General features: G+C 38.5%; 3 protein-coding genes across 12 annotated transcripts in view; 1 reads left to right on the top strand and 2 right to left on the bottom strand.

Moving 5' to 3' along the window:
- LOC107660695 (E3 ubiquitin/ISG15 ligase TRIM25-like) overlaps nucleotides 1-1,446 on the bottom strand; it is a 5,493-nt gene extending 4,047 nt beyond the window's left edge. Inside the window, exon 1 of one of the 2 annotated variants that reach the window (XM_016450096.1) lies at nucleotides 412-1,446. In XM_016450096.1, the coding sequence (XP_016305582.1) occupies nucleotides 412-1,199 (788 nt within the window). In that variant the 5' untranslated portion in view covers nucleotides 1,200-1,446. The remainder of the gene's footprint in view (nucleotides 1-411) is intronic. The other variant, XM_016450089.1, reaches the window with a different exon arrangement.
- Nucleotides 1,447-3,834: 2,388 nt separating this feature from the next.
- On the bottom strand, nucleotides 3,835-12,901 carry LOC107660634 (uncharacterized). 4 transcript variants are annotated; one of them, XM_016450016.1, is made up of 6 exons: nucleotides 12,502-12,901; nucleotides 12,178-12,392; nucleotides 9,170-9,276; nucleotides 6,226-9,036; nucleotides 5,865-6,082; nucleotides 3,835-4,739 (listed from the first exon to the last, which is right to left on the bottom strand). In XM_016450016.1, exons 2-6 carry the CDS (start codon nucleotides 12,359-12,361, stop codon nucleotides 4,637-4,639), a joined length of 3,423 nt encoding a protein of 1,140 aa, XP_016305502.1. In that variant the 5' UTR covers nucleotides 12,362-12,392; nucleotides 12,502-12,901; the 3' UTR covers nucleotides 3,835-4,636. The 4 variants fall into 4 exon arrangements, with proteins under 4 accessions (XP_016305502.1, XP_016305493.1, XP_016305518.1 ...); XM_016450007.1 differs by having other exon boundaries at nucleotides 12,178-12,386; XM_016450032.1 differs by having other exon boundaries at nucleotides 12,178-12,386; nucleotides 12,672-12,901.
- Nucleotides 6,050-18,093, top strand: LOC107660653 (ankyrin repeat and SOCS box protein 16-like). 6 transcript variants are annotated; one of them, XM_016450071.1, is made up of 7 exons: nucleotides 6,050-6,116; nucleotides 14,028-14,314; nucleotides 14,399-14,666; nucleotides 16,055-16,463; nucleotides 16,855-16,938; nucleotides 17,027-17,140; nucleotides 17,475-18,093. In XM_016450071.1, the coding sequence occupies exons 2-7, from the start codon at nucleotides 14,089-14,091 to the stop codon at nucleotides 17,658-17,660; spliced, it is 1,287 nt and encodes a 428-aa protein (XP_016305557.1). In that variant the 5' UTR covers nucleotides 6,050-6,116; nucleotides 14,028-14,088; the 3' UTR covers nucleotides 17,661-18,093. The 6 variants fall into 6 exon arrangements, with proteins under 6 accessions (XP_016305557.1, XP_016305549.1, XP_016305542.1 ...); XM_016450063.1 differs by lacking the exon at nucleotides 6,050-6,116 and adding an exon at nucleotides 12,263-12,321; XM_016450056.1 differs by lacking the exon at nucleotides 6,050-6,116 and adding an exon at nucleotides 12,281-12,341.
- The last annotated feature ends 1,053 nt before the right edge of the window (nucleotides 18,094-19,146 follow it).

Genomic DNA, 19,146 nt, shown 5'->3' with positions numbered 1-19,146 from the left:
AATCCTTTAACGGATTTGAATATTAGAAGTGTTTTAGTGTGTTATGTGTAAGCCAGGTTAAAGAGATGGGTCTTTAATCTAGATTTAAACTGCAAGAGTGTGTCTGCCTCCCGAACAATGTTAGGTAGGTTATTCCAGAGTTTGGGCGCTAAATGGTCGTCAAGTTTATTTGTACGGCGCTTTTCACCATACAAATCATTGCAAAGCAACTTTACAGCCAATTAAGTTTCTACAATATTTAGTGGTAGTTTATCAGTGGTGACTGTCAGTTAATGTACATATGGCAGAAATGTACGGAAAAATCTATTTAAGACGTAATAAAACAGACGGTGAACACTATTAACAGCAATTATTATATGATGCAATCAAACTTATAGCGAAATGTGGTAGTTCTGTATGTTGTTTCAGGGTTGACTGTGCTCATGCAAATTACCTCTGTGTTTACTACTTTTATGCCGGTGTGTTTGATGCCCTCTTTTAGCATGTGAGCCCCGGTTCTGTCCGCTCCTGTGTCTGTGTCTATGCCTAGAGCCATGACTTCTCCTTTTACATTGTCCAGTTGTTTTGTCTTTACTCCTGTGCTCTCGTTTCTCTAGAGTCGTACTGCACTCTAGTGTTTGCGTCTTCTGAGGTGCCAATGAAAACGCTTCATGCCCTTGGTGGGCTTCATTAAGACACAGTGGGCAGATGAACCGTTGGTCTGTTCCACAAGAAAACTCCAATAGCCTGTTGTGCCGCAAACACATATTTCCTTTGGGTTCCCCACTTACAACGATAACTGTGTGCTTTTCTCTGGGATGGCCATTGTTACGATATCTCAGGTGGGCCCTGCAGCACAAATCCTCACTTTCTGGACACAACTTGATGTTTTTGGAGTTTTTTGCTGTGCAGATTTCTCTCTCCGTGTGTCCAGGTCCGTCATAACGTGTAGGTGGAGGATCCTGAAGGCCTGTGTTTTTAAACCGCTCCACCACTTCTGCAAACATAGTGTTTTTGTTGAGGACAGGTCGAGGCGAGAAGGTCTTCCTGCACTGAGGGCAACTGTAACCCGTGTCTTTGCTGCCATTTTTATCCCAGTAGTCTTTAACACAGCTCATGCAGTAGTTGTGTCCACAGGGAATCGTCACTGGATCCTGGAGTGCGTCCAGACAGATGGGACAGTTGAACGGATCGAGGTCTTCAAAACACTCCTCTGCCATTTCACAGAGTTATCTTAACTAATAATTAGCTGTAATAAATTCAGTGTTCTCTCTCTACACCGTAAGCTACGTAATCAAGTTCCATACCGAGCAAGTGAGTGCAAGAGAAAGAAAAAGGAACAGGTCTGTTTAGAGTAACCTGTTTGACAGGTTCAACCCTGTCAACAAAGTGTTTTTTCATTGCTTTTCCCTGAGAAAATTCGCCAACAGCCAAAACTTTTGACATGCCTATTATTTTTTTTCCCACCCACATTTTAGAGTAGAAAAGTCATTAAAACTGCAAAAAAATCTAAGTGTTTTTCTATCTTTTAAAATAAAATGAATGTTGGGAAAAAATCTAAACGAACTTATTTTTGAGCTTCTTTAACAGTTGTCATCCTTGTTCTTGTGCTTGCAAGATAGACAGACAGATAGATAGCTGTGGTGAGCATAAGCATAAAAAATATCTTATGCTCACTACAGCTGCATTTATTTGGTCAAGAATAGTTAAAACAGTATATTACAATATAAATTTTTTAAAATATATTTTAACATGTTATTTCTGTGATGCAAAGCTAAATTTTCAGCATCATTACTCCAGTCTTCACATGATCTTTCAGAAATCATTCTAATATGCTGATTTGCTGCGCAAGAAACATTTCTTATTATTATCAATGTTCATAACAGTTGTTTCTTAATATTTTTTATGGAAACGGATCCTTTTTATTGTTCTTTTGATTAATAGAAAGTTCAAAAGAACAGCATTTATTTGAAAAATAAATCTTTTGTAACATTATAAATGTGTCTGCTGAATAAAAGTACTAATTTAAAAAATATATTTCTTCCAAAAAAACACAAAAATTTTAAGCATGGGCCTTTAGATCAAACAGCTGATCAAGAGAAACATACATTGCTTTGTTCAACCTTTTGAAATGTATTGAAACTGTTTCTGAAACTGGCCCCCTATAGTACAAAAAGTAAAATTACACAGCTCAACAGCTACCTCTGTAAGTTGCAAACATAATTCAGTTTTGCCAACACTATAATCAAGTGCATACATTTACATAAAATCAAGAATAATTTATTAAAACAATGTTGTAGTCATATTTGTAAAATTATTAAAATCTTCAATTTGTGGTAACAATGTCAAACAGCATGTTACAAATTACAACAACTTTATCCACGATATTAACCACACACAACTGCAGGGCTTTGAGAAAGCGGTGGTTTTGTACTGCCAGCAGCTGCTGGTGCAGTCCACGCAGAAACTCTGTCCGCAGGGAATCATTGCAGGACCGCTGAGTTGCTCTTGGAGCAGCAGATCTCTCAGCTCAGCCATTTTGATGAAGACAATGCAGTGGAGAGACCAGGAATACTGCCAAAGGCAGGTTTTCTGCTCTGAAAGCGGAGGACCGGGGGTCGGCTGTGTGCTGGCTGGGTTCGAGTAGAGATGCAGGGAAAATAACATCCCAGAGGGTACAAACTGATCACGTTCAATATGTTATGACACAATGTAAACAGTTTGTTTTAAATAAATGCTGAACATTAACTTATTGGGAAAGTTACTAACTTGCTTCATTTGAAATATATAACATTAAATCTGTCTGTCTATCTTGACACATCTGTCTGTCTACGCATGTCTATCATCTATCTATCTATCTATCTATATCTCTCCATCCATCCATCTGTCATCTATCGATCTATACATGCATCTCTCCATCTATCTATACATATCTCTCCATCCATCCGTCATCTATCGATCTATACATACATCTCCATCTATCTAGCTATACATATCTCTCCATCATCTATCCATCCATCATCTATACATACATCTCTCCATCTGTCTATCTACACATTCTATCTATCCACACATCTCTCCGTCTGTCTGTCATCTATTGATCTATACATACATCTCTCCATATGTCTATCTACGCATATCTATCGATCTATCTATACATACATATCTCTCCATCTATCGATCTGTGTCTGTCTGTCATCTATCGATCTATACATACATCTCTCCATCTGTCTATCTACGCATATCTATCTATCTGTCTATCTGTCTCTGTCTGATCTATCAATCTATACCGACTTGGCCACAAATATTAATACTCTAAGCTGATTCATGCAAATATTTCAGTTAAATTCCATAAGCTCCATAAGTTTATCATGATGTGAGTCTTAACGCTGACTTCAAATGCCCAGTTGGATTTTGGCCTGTTGCAGACACTACATTCAACATAATGGTTTGTTTGAGGGTGAAATTTTTAAGCTGTCTCTTTAAATTTCCTGATGGCTGTAGCAGTCAGTGTTTTGGTTGAGAGCAGGTCTTTCTGCACTCAGGGCAGCTGTACCCTGTCGCTTCTTGTTGATCCCAGTTCTGCCTGATGCAGGCCATACAGTAGTGTTCATCCTGGAGAAGGTCCAGACAGTCTGCAGAGCTGAGCTGCTAATGACTGAGAGAATCTCCAGCCTCTGTTGTGTTAGGACAGATTCAAAAAATAAAGACAGGGAAAAGCCGAATATGACCCTGTTGCTGAGATTGCTTTTGACACATTAGGAAAAAGCACAGGAATGTTGCTGTACTTGTTTTTGTACAGTGAAAAGAAGGAACAAGGAAAATATTGATAAGATTCATGTGTATACGGTATAATGCACAGTAAAAACTCATTTTACTGGAATTAATTTTATTTAGCCTACAGACATATGAGCCATATCATTAAGCAGGGTTATTCAAAAATGAAGAAGGTAATATTAGACAAGAGTTTAGAGTAGATAACCACTGAGTATTCAGTGCACCTTTGAAAACTTACAATGCCATAATAACCCTAAAATCGAATGAACACTTTTGCATTACCCATAATGCCCTAGCATTGTGGTCGCATGTTTTACAAAAAAAAAAATCTAGCGAGCCACCTACTGCTTATTCAAAATCTATTACATATTATGATGCACCTTCCTTACGGTTTTACAACAAAATAATACAGATTCAATATTCATACCACTTATAAAAGCCTGAGTAGGTGAAACAGTTTGACGGGTCAGAGATTTGCTGGAGTGCTGAATTTAATTACAAAGTGACTAACAAACACAACCTCTAAAATGAGATCATTGTTCAATTAAAAGCATACTCAACTGATTCAGAATATACAGAGCATTATGTTGAGCATTACTGATGCTATACATTGATGTAGATTAAAAACATGATTATAGAATGAAAATGGCACTCTAAAATGAGTATAAAAGTACAAAAACAACAACAATAACTGTTAACAGAAATAGTGCATAAACATTAAAATAAAAAGATTAAGTAGTCTTTTACAATCAGTATTATATTTAGATAATTTACATTGATTGTTACTTGATTTACATTTCTAGGAAGGAAAGATATAAAAAGAAGTATGCAGAGTTTACTAATTATTTGTGGTTTTTATGTTTTAATGTTATTCTCACAGTCAGGATTTGGCTTGATCTTGACTAATTGCAGGTACTCCTTCAATCCCATGAGCCACCAGTGCCTCACACAAGTGAGTAAGGTATGTCGAGTCTGGATATCCACTGTTACACACAAATAAATATTTCACATTCACACAAAAAGTTGAATTGGATAATTTAAATGTCAAATTAATGCATTCTGAGAAATTAAGCGTTCATTCTCCCAGTCCACACTTATTAAATATAATAAATATACTAAATGTTGATTTATCTGTCAGGCCTACAGTTTTTTAAACATTTTTTAAAACTTTCTTACAAGGTTTTCCCTAGTAAAAAACCTATGCCATCATTTATTTAAAATACATGTATATCATACTAACTATACTACAAACCCATTAACATATTTAGTGACATATCTCTCAAGACTCACTGATACAAAATTATAATGAAAATGTTGAAGTATTTCTTTATTTCACAATGCAAATTTCTTAATATTATGGCTAACATGTTTTAATATCACTATTAATAAGGACTGTATGATCTCTGCATAATATCAGTCTTTAAATGCAAGATATTTAAAGTGTACAATCAAATATACTTCAGTATATCTTTAGTTGGACCACAATTAAAGTGCATTAAGTACATAATTAGTTGTTCCAATTTAACAGACACCAAGTATAACAGTTTAGTATACTAAAAGTACAATTGCAAGGTATTTTTATCAAGCACATAAATATGTTAATGTATTTGTAGTATACTTAGCACAAAATAAACATTTATTATAGTCAGTTAAAGGTCAGCTAAAATGTACGTTAATTCAACTTCCTCATCAAATTTAAATTACAATTCTGATTCCCTTTTGCAAACTTAATATAAATTCAAAAATGTAACTGGAATTTTAAAAAAGCATGACACCTCAACTGGCAATGTCTGAGTGACAGCTAATGTTTTAACCATGCCATGGATATCCTGACACAGTCATGTAACAGATTGTTACCTAATAATAAAAATGGCTACTCTCTACTACAAAAGAGATCCTAGTTTGTAGACACTGTAAGTTGGGGCAAACACCCCTGTGGTTAAGCACCAACACATCCTTGCTAAAATTATATTAGGAAATCATAAGTAATAAGATAATTAGTACTCTCTAAAATCATAGAAATCACACATCAACATGTCTATGCCACCAGCCATGGTATAATTATCGTTGCAAGCTTAGTGTTTGTTCAGCTTAGCATCTGGACTCACCCACTCTTTCCTCCATCCACCCTGGTCTTGTGGGGGATCCTGCCCCAGGTTACTTTTGCATCACCACCAGCCTTCTTGCTTGAGCTAACAGTAAATGTTAGGCCTTGATTAAATGCCTTTTCCAGGCAAGGCAATAAACTCCGTCCCTTTGGGTTGAGTGGCAGATAAGCCACAAATTGACCACCCTCGAATGGTGACCCAGGACAGGGATCCTTATCCTAGAAGAGATGCGTAAGGCACAGAAATTAAAAGGTAATATTATATTATATAACTGATATTATAATATATTTTGCACAATTTTAAGCTATATGTCTACAATGCTTTACTTAATAAGCTAAGATATAATACACAAAGCTAATACCCCTTGTATGCCATCAGGTATGCAGTATGTGATCTTGACCGTTGTGTATTTGTTATAGCCTGGAAGACTCAAAGTCAACTCCACACATGTCATAGTGCCTTGGATGCCCTTATGTTCTTTGCTGTCCTCTTGTCGTGAATGCTGCTCTTGAGTCTGTTGTTTCTGTTGTGTATCTTTTGAGCTACAACTTTGAACCGGATCCCCCAGAACCTTCTTCTCAGAGATCATCTCTTCTTTTCCACACACTCGGCAGTATTTATGCAGTTGTAGGCAGTCAGAGCAAAGGATGATACCGCAGGTGGTCCGTTTCACATTTGCATTATTTGCTCCACACAAGCATTGTTCTGAAACAATATATGACAGCAGGTTGGTCTGTTTCAAGTTCATTGAGGTATCTTGTTTTTTGTATGCTTCAAGTGGTAAAGAAGTTGGCCCATCATTTTTTTGTCTTGTTGCGTCTTCTCTGGCGTAAGTAAATTGGCTTTGTGAGTTTGTCTTGCTTAATTCATCCTTAGTAGATCTAGGGTTTTCCAACCTTTCCAATGTAGCCGATTTCGGTTTGGTTGATTGTCCTTCACTCTTGTGGCTGCTATTAGACTGAGCCAATTGACTTGTATCCTGAAAAGGAAACTCCTTCAGACTTTGATCAGACTTAGAGTGATCCGCTTTTGTTGACCGTATGCTCAAAGAAGACATGGCTGCTCCTTGATCTACACCCTCCTGCAAGGTCTTCATCTGTGGTAAGGAAGGAGACTTCTGCCCAGGATATATGTCCTTAAATATATCACTGGCTTGAGAGCAGAGCAATTTTGGGCCAAGCAAGTAAATGCTGTTCCTCGTGTTGTGCAATATGACCTTGCGAAAACGTGACCGCACATTCAAGCAGCAGGTTTCAAACAGTTTATCTTTTTCAACCACGCCAAGCTCTGTCAAACTCAACTCCTGAAAGCAAAAGTCGCTGGCTACCATAGCCACTAGATTCTGAAGCTGCCGATGACTTTCTCCAACCTTTGATGAATCTGTGCCCTTGAGTGTCACGCTCGTCTCACTTTTGCCTGCTTGTTTCTCAGTCATTTCTAAGCCAGATTTCATGGCATCCAGTTGGTTGCCATAGGCCTCCTTCATGTACATCCACATTACACAAGACACAGTTAGTTCTGCTTCCACTGGAGGAATCGGAGAATCTTCATTGGATTTTCCACCACTGAGGCTATTGGATCTTGCTCTTTGATAAGCATGTGTGCTAATCATTGGCTTAGCTTTAATCTGGTTATTTTTCACCTGATCTTTCAGGTGTGGCCGACCTGAGAAACTATTGGCTCTCCTTAAGGAGGATTTGGAAGTGGGCAGTGATGTTGAGGAGGGAGCAGCTGGCTTCACTTCAGTATTACTGGCTGATAGGGCATTCACACTTGTGTTCACTGAAACTTTGACTCCAGTGGTCAATGTTGAAGTGAGTCCAGCGGCAGTAGCTGGTTTGGCCTTGGATGTGTTGAAGGTGGTTCCACCAAATGTATTCCCAGATAGCGGGTCTTGGTTTTTAAACAGGACATCCTCTCCTGTACAGCTTGGACTTGTCATCCTGAATGTTTCAGTTCCTTCCCCTGTCAGTTCATTACTGAGTACGCCTGCAGTGCCAAGCGAAGACCTTATGGGTGGTGTTGCGTCTAACATTAGCATGTCCATTTTAGTTGTGAGACTCTTTATGTCTCCACCCATCTCTCCTAGCCCAGAGCTTTTAAACCGAGCCGCTAGTTTGTATTCTTTTGTATTCCCAACGTCCCCTTTTCGTTCAGTGCGAGAACCAATCAGTTTAGGGGGCACTGGAGTGTGTACTTCACTTTTTCTCTTAACCTGTTGCTCTCTCTCCAAGGATTCAAGGGATGCTGATGGAGAACTGGAAGAGGATGCTGGCATTTCCGTCAAGTTCCGCCTCACGTCTTCCTCCCCCCCAAGCAGTAGCATTTGTTTGGCCTGAGACACCTCCCTTTTGTCTCCAACTATATAAATGCTGTCCTGGTCATAGCTAAGCAGAACATTAGGCAGTACTAACTGCACCTTTTTTAATGCGGAATTCAGTCCGTCTGGCATGTAAAGAGCACCCTTTTTAATCTGGTCTTTTCTCAGACAACCCTCTAACTGTTGATAAAGCTGCCTGAGCTCCTTATGGGCTTGACGCATGTTCTGTTTAACCCCTAACCCGGTTGGGACCTCTGACTGTAGGTACAGGGTGGTGACCCCCTCGGATGTAAGGTGAACCACTTGCACTCCATGAAGTTGCAGTATTTGCTTGTACTCCTTAATGCTTTGCAGGTACGCAAACACATCAGCTTCCATGATGATCGAAAGATCCTCCAAATTAGCTTCATCTATCCTGCACTCTGTCCCCTCCTCCATTTTGCTTTTCTTAGTCCGAGTAATGCGTTCAGTGAGGGCTTCATTGCTGTCTTGCCGTCCGTAGTGCACATGTCCTAAACCTGCCATGGATATAGAGCTGACATCTCCTGAAGACCGGGATGCAAAGCTGGCCCATTTCTTTACACTTGCGAGGTCTTCCCTCTTCTCAAGACTTTGACCTCTGTCTCCACTAAAATTAGGATATTCGGCTTTTGAAAGGTGATTATTAAATAACGTCTGCATATAAGGAAAGGCGCCTTGAAAATCAGAGTAGTTGCCTTGCAAGGTGCACGTGTCCTGCAATAAGCCAAGTTGCATACGTAGACCAGGAAACTCACTGCCCAGTACATTCAGTGTCTCTGCACCGCAAGGAAGCTGACTGCAATCTATAGTCACAGTCATATCGAGGATCACCTAAAGGAGTGCAAAAACATCAACTTTGTGACTGTGTCAAAACAAAATGAATACTAGACTAGATACGATTGGGAAATGGAATTTGTATTTTTTTAAAAAGCTGTCAAATGCAATGCTTATAAGGTCAGCAAACCTTATTTAGACTCTGGGACTCTTGTCTTGGTAGACTCAGGGCGAGTTCATATTTTATGCCATCTAGCAGTAAAATGTGAGGATGATGACGAAGTACGCTCTGGACCACTAAATAAAACCAGAAAGAGAGGATCAATCTCATTTGAGAGGCAAAGACTTGCTCAGCAGTTTACACATTAAAATAAGATGTTTGCACACACAGATGTAAGTTAATTTTTCATAATGTCTGATCAATAAAAGTATCAATTGTCGTTTTCTCTCTGTCTCACCAAAGACACTGATTCTCACTTATTTGACTCTGTTGCAAGACACACACACACAAGCACAGTGAAAACTCATTCAGTTTTAATGAGGCTTGACAGGACATAAAGAATAGAATACACGGGGTGGCACAACCTGGCCACCCCCCACACATACACTTTATCAGCAAACTGACAACACAACTAAAATGTTGCCTTGGCAGACTAAACGGCTTGCAAGAGCCAGTGATTTCATTAAGTATATGCCAGCCGTTTGGCTGCCAATCAGTGCATTTTGGATTTTTTCCAACTATCAGCTACTTTGGCAATGACATTCACATTTACATGCATTGAAATTCAATGTATGCACCAGAAATATAAAAAGTGGGGTAAGTTTGGTCAACATTTTATGCTAAAAAGTCAAAATACCAAAGTAAATAGCAATGCAAACATATACAGTTACTAAAATATATACAGTCTCATAAAATGTTGTACATTTTCAGTGTATCCACCTTTTTCTTCCTGTAAGAGCGGACACGGCCATTTGTAAATTCTATGGGTCTATGCGCATCCAGCTATTTTTAGCTGTACAAAACAGCTTGCTTTGAGGCTCGATATTGAAAATGGGTGTGTCTTACCATATTATTGTGATGCATTATCTTAATTATGAACACACTGGTTTGTAAAGCAAACAGTTTTACCATTTACTTCATGTTGTTATTCTTCTCGTTATTTTCCTATAGCAGTTGATGAACTGGAAGTCTCGCACATACTCGCTTACTTCCGTGTTGAAGAAAAAGATGGATAAAACCATTTAAATTGTTTTGCTTATGAATAGCCATAAATTCTTAATTTATGCATGTAAATTAAGGTAATGTAGGCTAGATACAACCCTTAGAGGGGTCATTGGATGCAAAATTCACTTTTACATGGTGTTTGAACTAAAATGTGTCTTGGCAGTGCGTGTACACAAACACCATGATGATAAAAATCCACCCAGTGGATCATAAATCATAACCCCTTTCTCAAATCAAGCCGTTCACAGATTCTTGGCAGACTGACGTAGTTCTGCACGAGCCGCTCCCACTATTGTTGGGTGACACTGATGTTTTATCACAGACCCACCTTAAGTGAGCTGTCAACAGTTCGACATTGTTTCGACGCCGGAGTGGTTGTAGACAAGAATGGCTCCTAAGTGATTGAGGTGTTTTATTATTGGATGTAATAATGAACATAGCAGTCGTCATTTACTCCCGACATCTGAGCCGCTGAAGACGCAGAGGATTACGTTTGTTTTTGAAGGGAATGCACCCCCCGATCTACCTAAATGCGTTTATGTTCGCGCGAATCATTAGTGATCCAGCTTCACCTCCAGAAGATGCGAGTATAAGGGTTTTTTTTATGAATCTTTGCAAATCACCTTTCCTAATAATGCTCTAATTAGCAAGTTCTGTGGCTAAATGCGGCTAAAGTTAACAGTCTCAGAGAATGGCTCGTCACCCCATGCTTTTTTTTTTTTTTTTTTTTTATCCCAAGATAATAAACCCTTTCTCAAATTAAGCTATTCTCAGACTCTGGCCAGATGTACGTCACACAGGCCAAGGCCCTCCCACGATTGTTAGCTTCACCTCCAGAAGAAGCGAGTATGATTTTTTTTTTTGTTTTTTTATGAATCTGCAAATTGCGTTTCTCAATAATGTGCTAGTTAGCAAGTTCCATGACTAAATGCGGCTAAAGTTTACAGTCTCAGAGAATGGCTCGTCACCCCACAGAAGAGAGGGGTGGGGTGAGCAGAGCTCATTAGCATTTAAAGGAGACATGCACCGAAACGGGTCATTGTGAACAGAGCTGTTTTTGACAGGGTAAAAAGTGTGTTGTTTTAGGCCCCCGATCACACCGAACGCGTTTTTTTTAGGTCTGCTAGGCAACCACCAAATCAGCTGTCCTGTCAGTCTAATTGAAGGATTATAGCGCGAATGCTCTAAAATCTTCGGTTTTTGCTCTTAAGTAAACTGTCATATTAGCAGAAACCTTAAAAAATACATCTCCGGGTAACCCGCGACAGACACCAAAAGTTTCTCCTCCATCATCGCAGTTTCCGGCTTTTCTAAGCAACGGTAAACTTTCCACCCTCGTCTACGTCATGAAGAGCCACGATCGGAAAAAACTCTCCGAAACTTGTACGAACCCGGAAGTAAGATTTTTGGCACAGAAATACTCTGTCATACGTCCAAATTGTTTTTTGAAACTTTGTCCATGCTTAGCATGAGAATCCAACTCTTTAACAGTGTAAACAACTCTGAATGCATGAAACAGCATTGTACCCCCCCTTTAAGACCCTAAATAATCATATCAACTTGTGGAAAACGGGCATCCGATGACCCCTTTAATATTTTTCTGATGTAGCAACCCTGTATAATGTGGACTATTCTATTGCTTAAATAAATCAGCTGTTCAGTTCAATACCTGAAGAAAATTTTCCCCTACAATCTCAAGTTATGGTTCAAACAAACAAACAAACAGACAAATAAATAAATAAAAGAGATGGAATAGTGAAATTAAAATATTTAACTTGTTGGACGTTCAACTTTAAATTACATTTATTTTGCAAAAACAACTATCTGTGTTAATATTTAGAGGACAACTTAGGTTGTAAAGTGGCACAGTTTACCCCACTTTTCCTTAGCTGTTTCACCGATATCCATGTATTCATCTACTGACAGCATTTACTCTGCTGTTTAACAGCAGTCATCATCAGTCATGTACATACCTGTGCTCTCCTCAAATGTGATGAGGGCACGCGGAGGTGTCCGCGCGATGATAGTGACGGACGTGACCTCTCCTCCTCCGTTCCTCTGGCGTAGGAAGTGAATCAGTAGTTTGTCCCGGAGCCGTTCGTGATCCACGTCTGTTGGCAAACCGTGAACGCACACCGTACGGCCTTCCTCTGCCATCCTTCAGGGCTTTCACCTATAAACACTGATTCTGAGTAAACACAAGTGGAGAAGGGCGCTATAATTATTAATGCGTCACCAAACAAGCCATTTGAGCAGATAAATATCGAAATATCTTTTCCAGCTTTGTCAGTTACTACCTTCCTCATTATAATAACCAAAAGAACGTAAAAGTCGTTGTCCTGTCCACCGACCGTTTGTGTACGGAGCTCGAGCACACAGGAAGTGTAACTAACAACAGAGTTCGTGAGAAGAGACTCAGTTACGCTGTCGTTTTTTAAGATGATTATGTAATGTTTTTTTTTTTCACCTCTGTGTATCGATATCAACACTTCGTCGCTCTGTTCTCCTTTAAAATAGAGGATTTCCCCGTTTTCCTAAAAATTTATTTCGTTATTTCGTGCCTGGCGTCGTTTAGGCTACACGAGAAATAAAAGTGAAAGTAAGAACGCAGACGATGAGAAATTGTTAGACTGAGCCACTTTCCAAGTTTTTATTACTTGAGCTGCATGCAAACTGGGAAATCATGAGTAAAAGTCCTGCGCCTAATGTATTCGTTATTTATTATATATTGTATTATTTTTTTCCTATTTATTTTCTAATCTATTTTTATAAATTATTTATGTCCCATGTCTTATTTTGCCCTTTAAAAACCCTCAGCCTTTAAAAAAAGCGTTTATGGGTCGATAAAAAAAAGAAAATGGGTCAGCAACATACAGTCTTTTTCATAAAATAATAAAGTAAAATTAGTTTTTTGCACATCCTGAGATATTATTCATGCTACTACTTTTAGAAGTTTAATAGTTTCTTATGAATATATAAACCTTACAAAACAAAAGGTACAATTAGCATGTCAAGGCACCACAGCGTTTGTAAAAAAAACTCAAAAACATAACTGAAATAATTGTATACAGATATAACAAATTTAATACAGTTATAATAATAAGTATTATTCTGGTGAATGCATAAAATAGTTTGCAGTGATTGAGTACTGAATTCTCAAGAACCATGACATCTGGCCAGTAAGTAATGTTTTGTTTTGAATTTTACACAGGGCAAGTGATATGGCAAAACAATAATTTGACGCGCCATCTACAGGCGATATCGTGCTAGTGCAGGAACATATTTGCTCACATTCTAGTCTATTAATACTCAGAGCTCCAACATGTGTCAGGTCAACAATATCTTGTGACAGGCAGCTTCGTTCTCGAAGGGACATGCGGTCGTTTTCGAGCATTGCCTGTTATAAATACCAAACAAATGTTTTAAGCAAGTTTATCTTGATTATTGAAGTATAGCCAGAAAAGGAGAAACTTGAAGAGCATTCAAGGTAGGAAGACCTTATCTTTAGAGCATATACACTGTTCTCAGTGTTATTATTGCATGCTATTAATGTGATTTATTGGTCTGTTCCTTAAACTCGAAAGCAAAACTTGCTGGGTAGGAGTTTTACTTACTCAACTGTGTTCCTATGGCTGATTGGAAAAGGTTATGCCTATCGAGCAATGCTGCTTTACTAACACTCTTACAGCACAAGGCCACAATTTCTGTGCCAATACCTTTTGTTCTAGGCGTACAACTCTAGTACACTTCTAAATACAAAAGCTCTTGTTGGGATGTCCCGGGACACCTTTGCCTTCACTTCTGCCTCTCTGCGCTCCTTAAGGCTGGAGCAGGAGCTGCAGGACTGGGAGGATGCCAGGCGGGCACTGGCACACAGGAGGGCTATGACAAGACGTCCGGTACCTGCCGCCCCCAGACTCCGACATGGAAACGAGAGGATCCAGACAGTACGTGCTCCACCACCCCAAATACAGTGCAGAGACCCAGCCATCCATAACATCTTTATGTGTGGAGATATGAAGAGAGTGTATGCCGTCCTCAAAGACCCAGGCATGGTGAATGCACTGATGGAGACCGTACATGAGGAGATGGTGTGGGCCCCGGAAATGGGTAGGACACACCACCACACACACACAAACAAACATATGCATTTAGGTGTATTTGGGTGAATTCTCTCCTCTAATTCTTTTGCAGGAATGTGGACTCTAACCTCAAAGGTAAAGCAGACGTCTGCACTGCGTCTGGCTGCCAGCAGGGGGCACTCCGGCTGTCTCGAGGAGCTGCTGTTTAGGGGAGCAGAGGTGGATGCAGACCCAGGCGGCCGTGCAGCTTTACATGATGCCTGTTCTGGAGGCCATCACATCTGTGTGCGCCTGCTCCTAGACCACGGGGCTGATCCAGACCTGCTTGCTGTAGACGGCAATGCCCCGTTGCACCTCTGTAATGCAGCAGAAACATATCAGTCAGTTGGCCTCCACACAGTCAGAGGGAACAAAATGTCAAATGTAATGAATAAAACAAACAAACAAAATTAATAATTAAAGAACATGGTCCAAATGTCTCACAAGTAAAGTCAAAATCTTTCAAAGTAGGTTAGGGGTCAGTAAGATTTTTTTTATTTAGCAAATATGCATTAAATTGTTCAGAAGTGACAGTAAAGACATTTATAATCAGTGTTATTTTAGTTTTCAGTTTTTTTTTAATTGTAATTTTAGTTAAAGTTTCAGTAATTTTGTTTTTGCCATTCATACTATTTTTTTTAATGTATCTATATATTTTATTATTAAGTTCATTTTTATTTCAGTTTGAGTTATTTTAGTACATCAAATTTAACTAAAATGTTGCCTTGGCAACTAGGTGAAAAGTTTACTTAAAGTATGTATAATGCATTATAAAAGTGGTTTTAATGCAATAATTATGCCTTGTAATGCACCTTATAATGCATTGTACAATCTCATGAATAATTGTAACCACAGTTAATACATTAAAACACTTATCAATTCATTGTTACACTATGCATTTTAAATTTGGTTATAATTATTTACAATAATATATAATGTATTACAATGCACATTATGAATAATTATAATGCATTATACACTCGAACCCTTTATAATGCATTAAAGCCATTAAGTGTTACCGAAAGTTTTTAAAAATATATATTTTATTTCAGTTAAGGTTTATTTTATTTCAAGAAACAACATTTTTTAAAATGGTTTTAATTTTTATTGATTATAAAACCCTGTTTATAATGTAACAGAATGTTTCCATTTCAAATAAATGTTGTTCTTTAGAGCTTTCTATTTACAGTAAATAAATAAACAGCACAGCTGTTTTCAGCATTCATAAACCTAGTTTAAACTTAGTTTACCTTAATAAGAATTGTTTCTTGAGCACCAAATCAGCGAATTAGAATGATTTCTGAAGGTTCATGTGAGACTGGTGTAATGATGCTGAAAATTCAGCTTAGACATCACAGGAATAAGTTACATTTTAAATTATATTAAAATATATATTCACAATATTACTGTTTACTCTATTTATGATCAAATAAATGCAGCCTTTGTAGGCATAAGACATCTCACAATCCCAAACTTTTTAGTTTAACAAAAAATAAAAATGTCATAATTTACTCACCCTCACATCACTTTGACCTGTATTATTGTCTTTCATTTGTGAAACACTAAAAGAGATATTGGCATGAGTTCAGAGCTTTTTTTTTTCCATACAACAAAAGGTGATTCATACTACATAACGTCACACCATGTTGAAATTAAATGTACAATTATCTTTTTTTTTTTTTTACCTCTGGCACACAGTAACAATGCCACACTCTTATCTGCTCTGCAGGTGTGCTGAGCACTTGGTGACGGGTGGTGCACTGGTGAACGTGGCCCAGCGAGACTCAGGTCTCACCCCCCTTCACGTGGCCTGCAGGAGAGGACTGGAGGACCACGTGGAGCTCTTTCTGTCCTATGGAGGGGACGTGACAGCTCGAAGCCAAGAGGGCGAGACGCCCTTGAACGCAGCCTGCGCTGGGGCGGAGAGGCCTGCAGATGCAGGGCGGTATCTGCGTATTGTCCAGAAGATGCTAGCGGCCGGGGCTGATGCACAGACTGCTGGGAGGAAGATGCATACGGCCCTGCATAACGCCTGTGGAAACTGTTGCCCCCGCATACTTAAGCTGCTGCTGGAACATGGGGCTCGTGCAGACGTTGCTAACTGTGCTGGATACACACCCATGGACTGCCTGTTACAGGTGGGATGATGATGGGATAGAGGGTTAAGACTTTTGCAAGATCCTGTTTTTACTTTTAGATGTTGATTTTTATCAAATATTAAGAGCACCTTTTATTGAAACATCTCACCACAAAATTAGAAATTCTGCTGAATGATTTCTGAAGGATAATGTGACACTGAAGACTGGAGTAATGATGCTGAAAATTCAGCTTTGTCATCACAGGAATAAATTATTTTTACAGAAATATTCAAATAGAAAACAGTTATTTTAAATTGTAATAATATTTCGCCATGTTACTGTTTCTACTGTATTTTTGATCAAATAAATGCTGTCTTGGTGAACATAAGAAACATAAAAAAAAAACTTAATTATTCCAAATGGTTGAATTCTTCTCTCTGTATTTTGGCAGGTAATAGAAGATTACCCAGCCCAGCAGCCAGAAGTTGTGGCGAAATCTCTTCTTAACTATGGAGCACAGCCACCCTCCCCTAGAGTAAGCGCAGACTGTTATGTGTCCTACCTACTTTACCTACACTTTGGTATGAATCCTTATTTTATATATCTGCCTGTGTTTATCCCAGATGCTGAAACTCTGCCTGCCCTCTCCTGCCACTTTGGAGGTTATGCTGAATTGCTACCCGGCCATCCCAGTGTGTGAGGAGTGGTTAGAGGACATACCAGAGGAACTACTAAAGGTCTCTCTGAAAATATATCACATTCCAAAAATATTATGCCCAAAGGTTGCTCTAACATAGCTCAGGAGAAATAATGAGTTCTCAGTTTGGCTTCATTTACAAATCAATATATAATACAAATCAATAGATACTATCTATCTATCTATCTATCTATCTATCTATCTATCTATCTATCTTGTATTAGTCTTATTAGTTTTATTTTATACAGTAAGTTTACTTTGCATTTTGGTTGGTCATGCCCTGCTGTTTTTATCAACAGTGGTTGATCTGTTTACATTTTCATTCAGAAACTAATATCTCATCCTAATGAAAAAAACACTTGCTGTATTCTCAGGAGCATCAGTCTTTCTTCGATGCGGTCAGACGGATGAGCGGTCAGCTGCGCTCTCTTCAGCACCTCTGCCGTTGTGCGCTCCGCCGCCACCTAGGGTCACTGTGTCACTTCGCAATAGTCCAGCTCAACATTCCCAGCTCTTTAAAAGATTATCTCCTGCTGCATAATGACGGACTGCTCCGTTGAGCTGCATTTTTAGACAAACAAAAATAGCTGACTGGAAACAATGGGTTGAACATGTTTTGCACAATATTTCGCATCTGTGATAAATATATGTTGTTATAAATTGATGTCTGATGGTTTCAGATCTTTCTGGATGCCTCTTGACAATAGTAGTAATGTGGATTATGGCCCCGGGCCAAATGGGGCAGTGCCCTGGGGACTTTGACTGTCAGAGGCTTTGAACTGAGAGGACCACAGTGGCTTAACAGACAGACATAAAGCACTGCAAATGTAATGTTGATACTGATAGGTGGGTAGTGCTTTAATATGTGCCAGAGGCGGTTCTCAAAATGTGAAATAAATAAAGAAATGAAAATGCACTCTTGACACTAACTGAATGCATTATTGCTTTTTATGTATTTATTACTTTGATGTTGTATACAAATAAACACTCTCACTGTTGCAGTGCCATTTATTTATTTATCACAGTTGCTAGTTTATTTCTTACATCTTGAAAATTAAGAAATTATATTGTTTATTGTAGATCTACATCTTTTTTTTGTAAGCTACCACATTTGCAAAATAGAAGTTGGATTTGTCAATCAATCGATCGATCGATCAATCAACATACATACAAACAAACAAAGAGCTAAAGTTAAGTAATTTTTCTTGCGTAATTTTGAAATAAAATTCAAAATGTAGGGGCCTCATACAACCATTTTTGTCCTTGAGTGTAGTTTTATTTATATAAATACATTTCTATATATAATTTATAGACATCTGTCAATAACTACAAACCAAAAAAACGTTTATTTTCATTTTTTAATTGATGTTTATTTTTATACATTTTGTACATTTAATGTTTTATTATTATTATTATTAATTTATTTAATTATTTAAAACTGAAGAGAGAAAGTGAGCGATTCAGAATTTTTGTTTTGCCAACCACGTGACCCTTCATACTCTGGCGGAGCGTCAGCTAGGGCTTTTCGATTCCGAAATGTTTGGAATCGAGTCCGATTCCGATTCCTGTCAGTCATAGCCCACAGCTCAGCAGGGACATGCGTTTATCACATGAATTAAACAAGACCTGAAGTGTCTAAAATAAATGTGCACAGTTCAGCTGAATGATGAAGTTTACTATGACTGCCCAGATAGCAAGAACGTTTGGGCCAAATGTGGCTGATAGCTGTCACATTTGGCCTAGGTATGGCATGGCTGAGCACATATGGGCCAAACTTTAACCGTATATGTTTTGCCATGGATTTAGAATTGGAGGGAATTTTCTTTTGGATGACAATTTTTTTGAGGTATATGGCCCAGATGATAGCACACAACTGAGAGCCATATGTGGCTTGGCTATGGCACACCATGGAATATGTTAACTTATGGTTAACATTTGGCTTTTATTTGGAAAAACACATATAAACTGCTGGCAGGTTAGTGGCAGTCCACATCTCAGCCCATTCAACAATGCTATTGGTTGCTTTGTGTCTTGCCTTATTCCTAT

This window comes from Sinocyclocheilus anshuiensis, unplaced genomic scaffold (genome assembly GCF_001515605.1).
Source record: "Sinocyclocheilus anshuiensis isolate Anshui unplaced genomic scaffold, SAMN03320099.WGS_v1.1 scaffold2630, whole genome shotgun sequence".
Lineage (NCBI taxonomy): Eukaryota > Metazoa > Chordata > Actinopteri > Cypriniformes > Cyprinidae > Sinocyclocheilus > Sinocyclocheilus anshuiensis.
The sequence above is the reverse complement of the archived record's forward strand: the minus strand, read 5'-3'. Positions and strand labels throughout refer to the sequence as shown.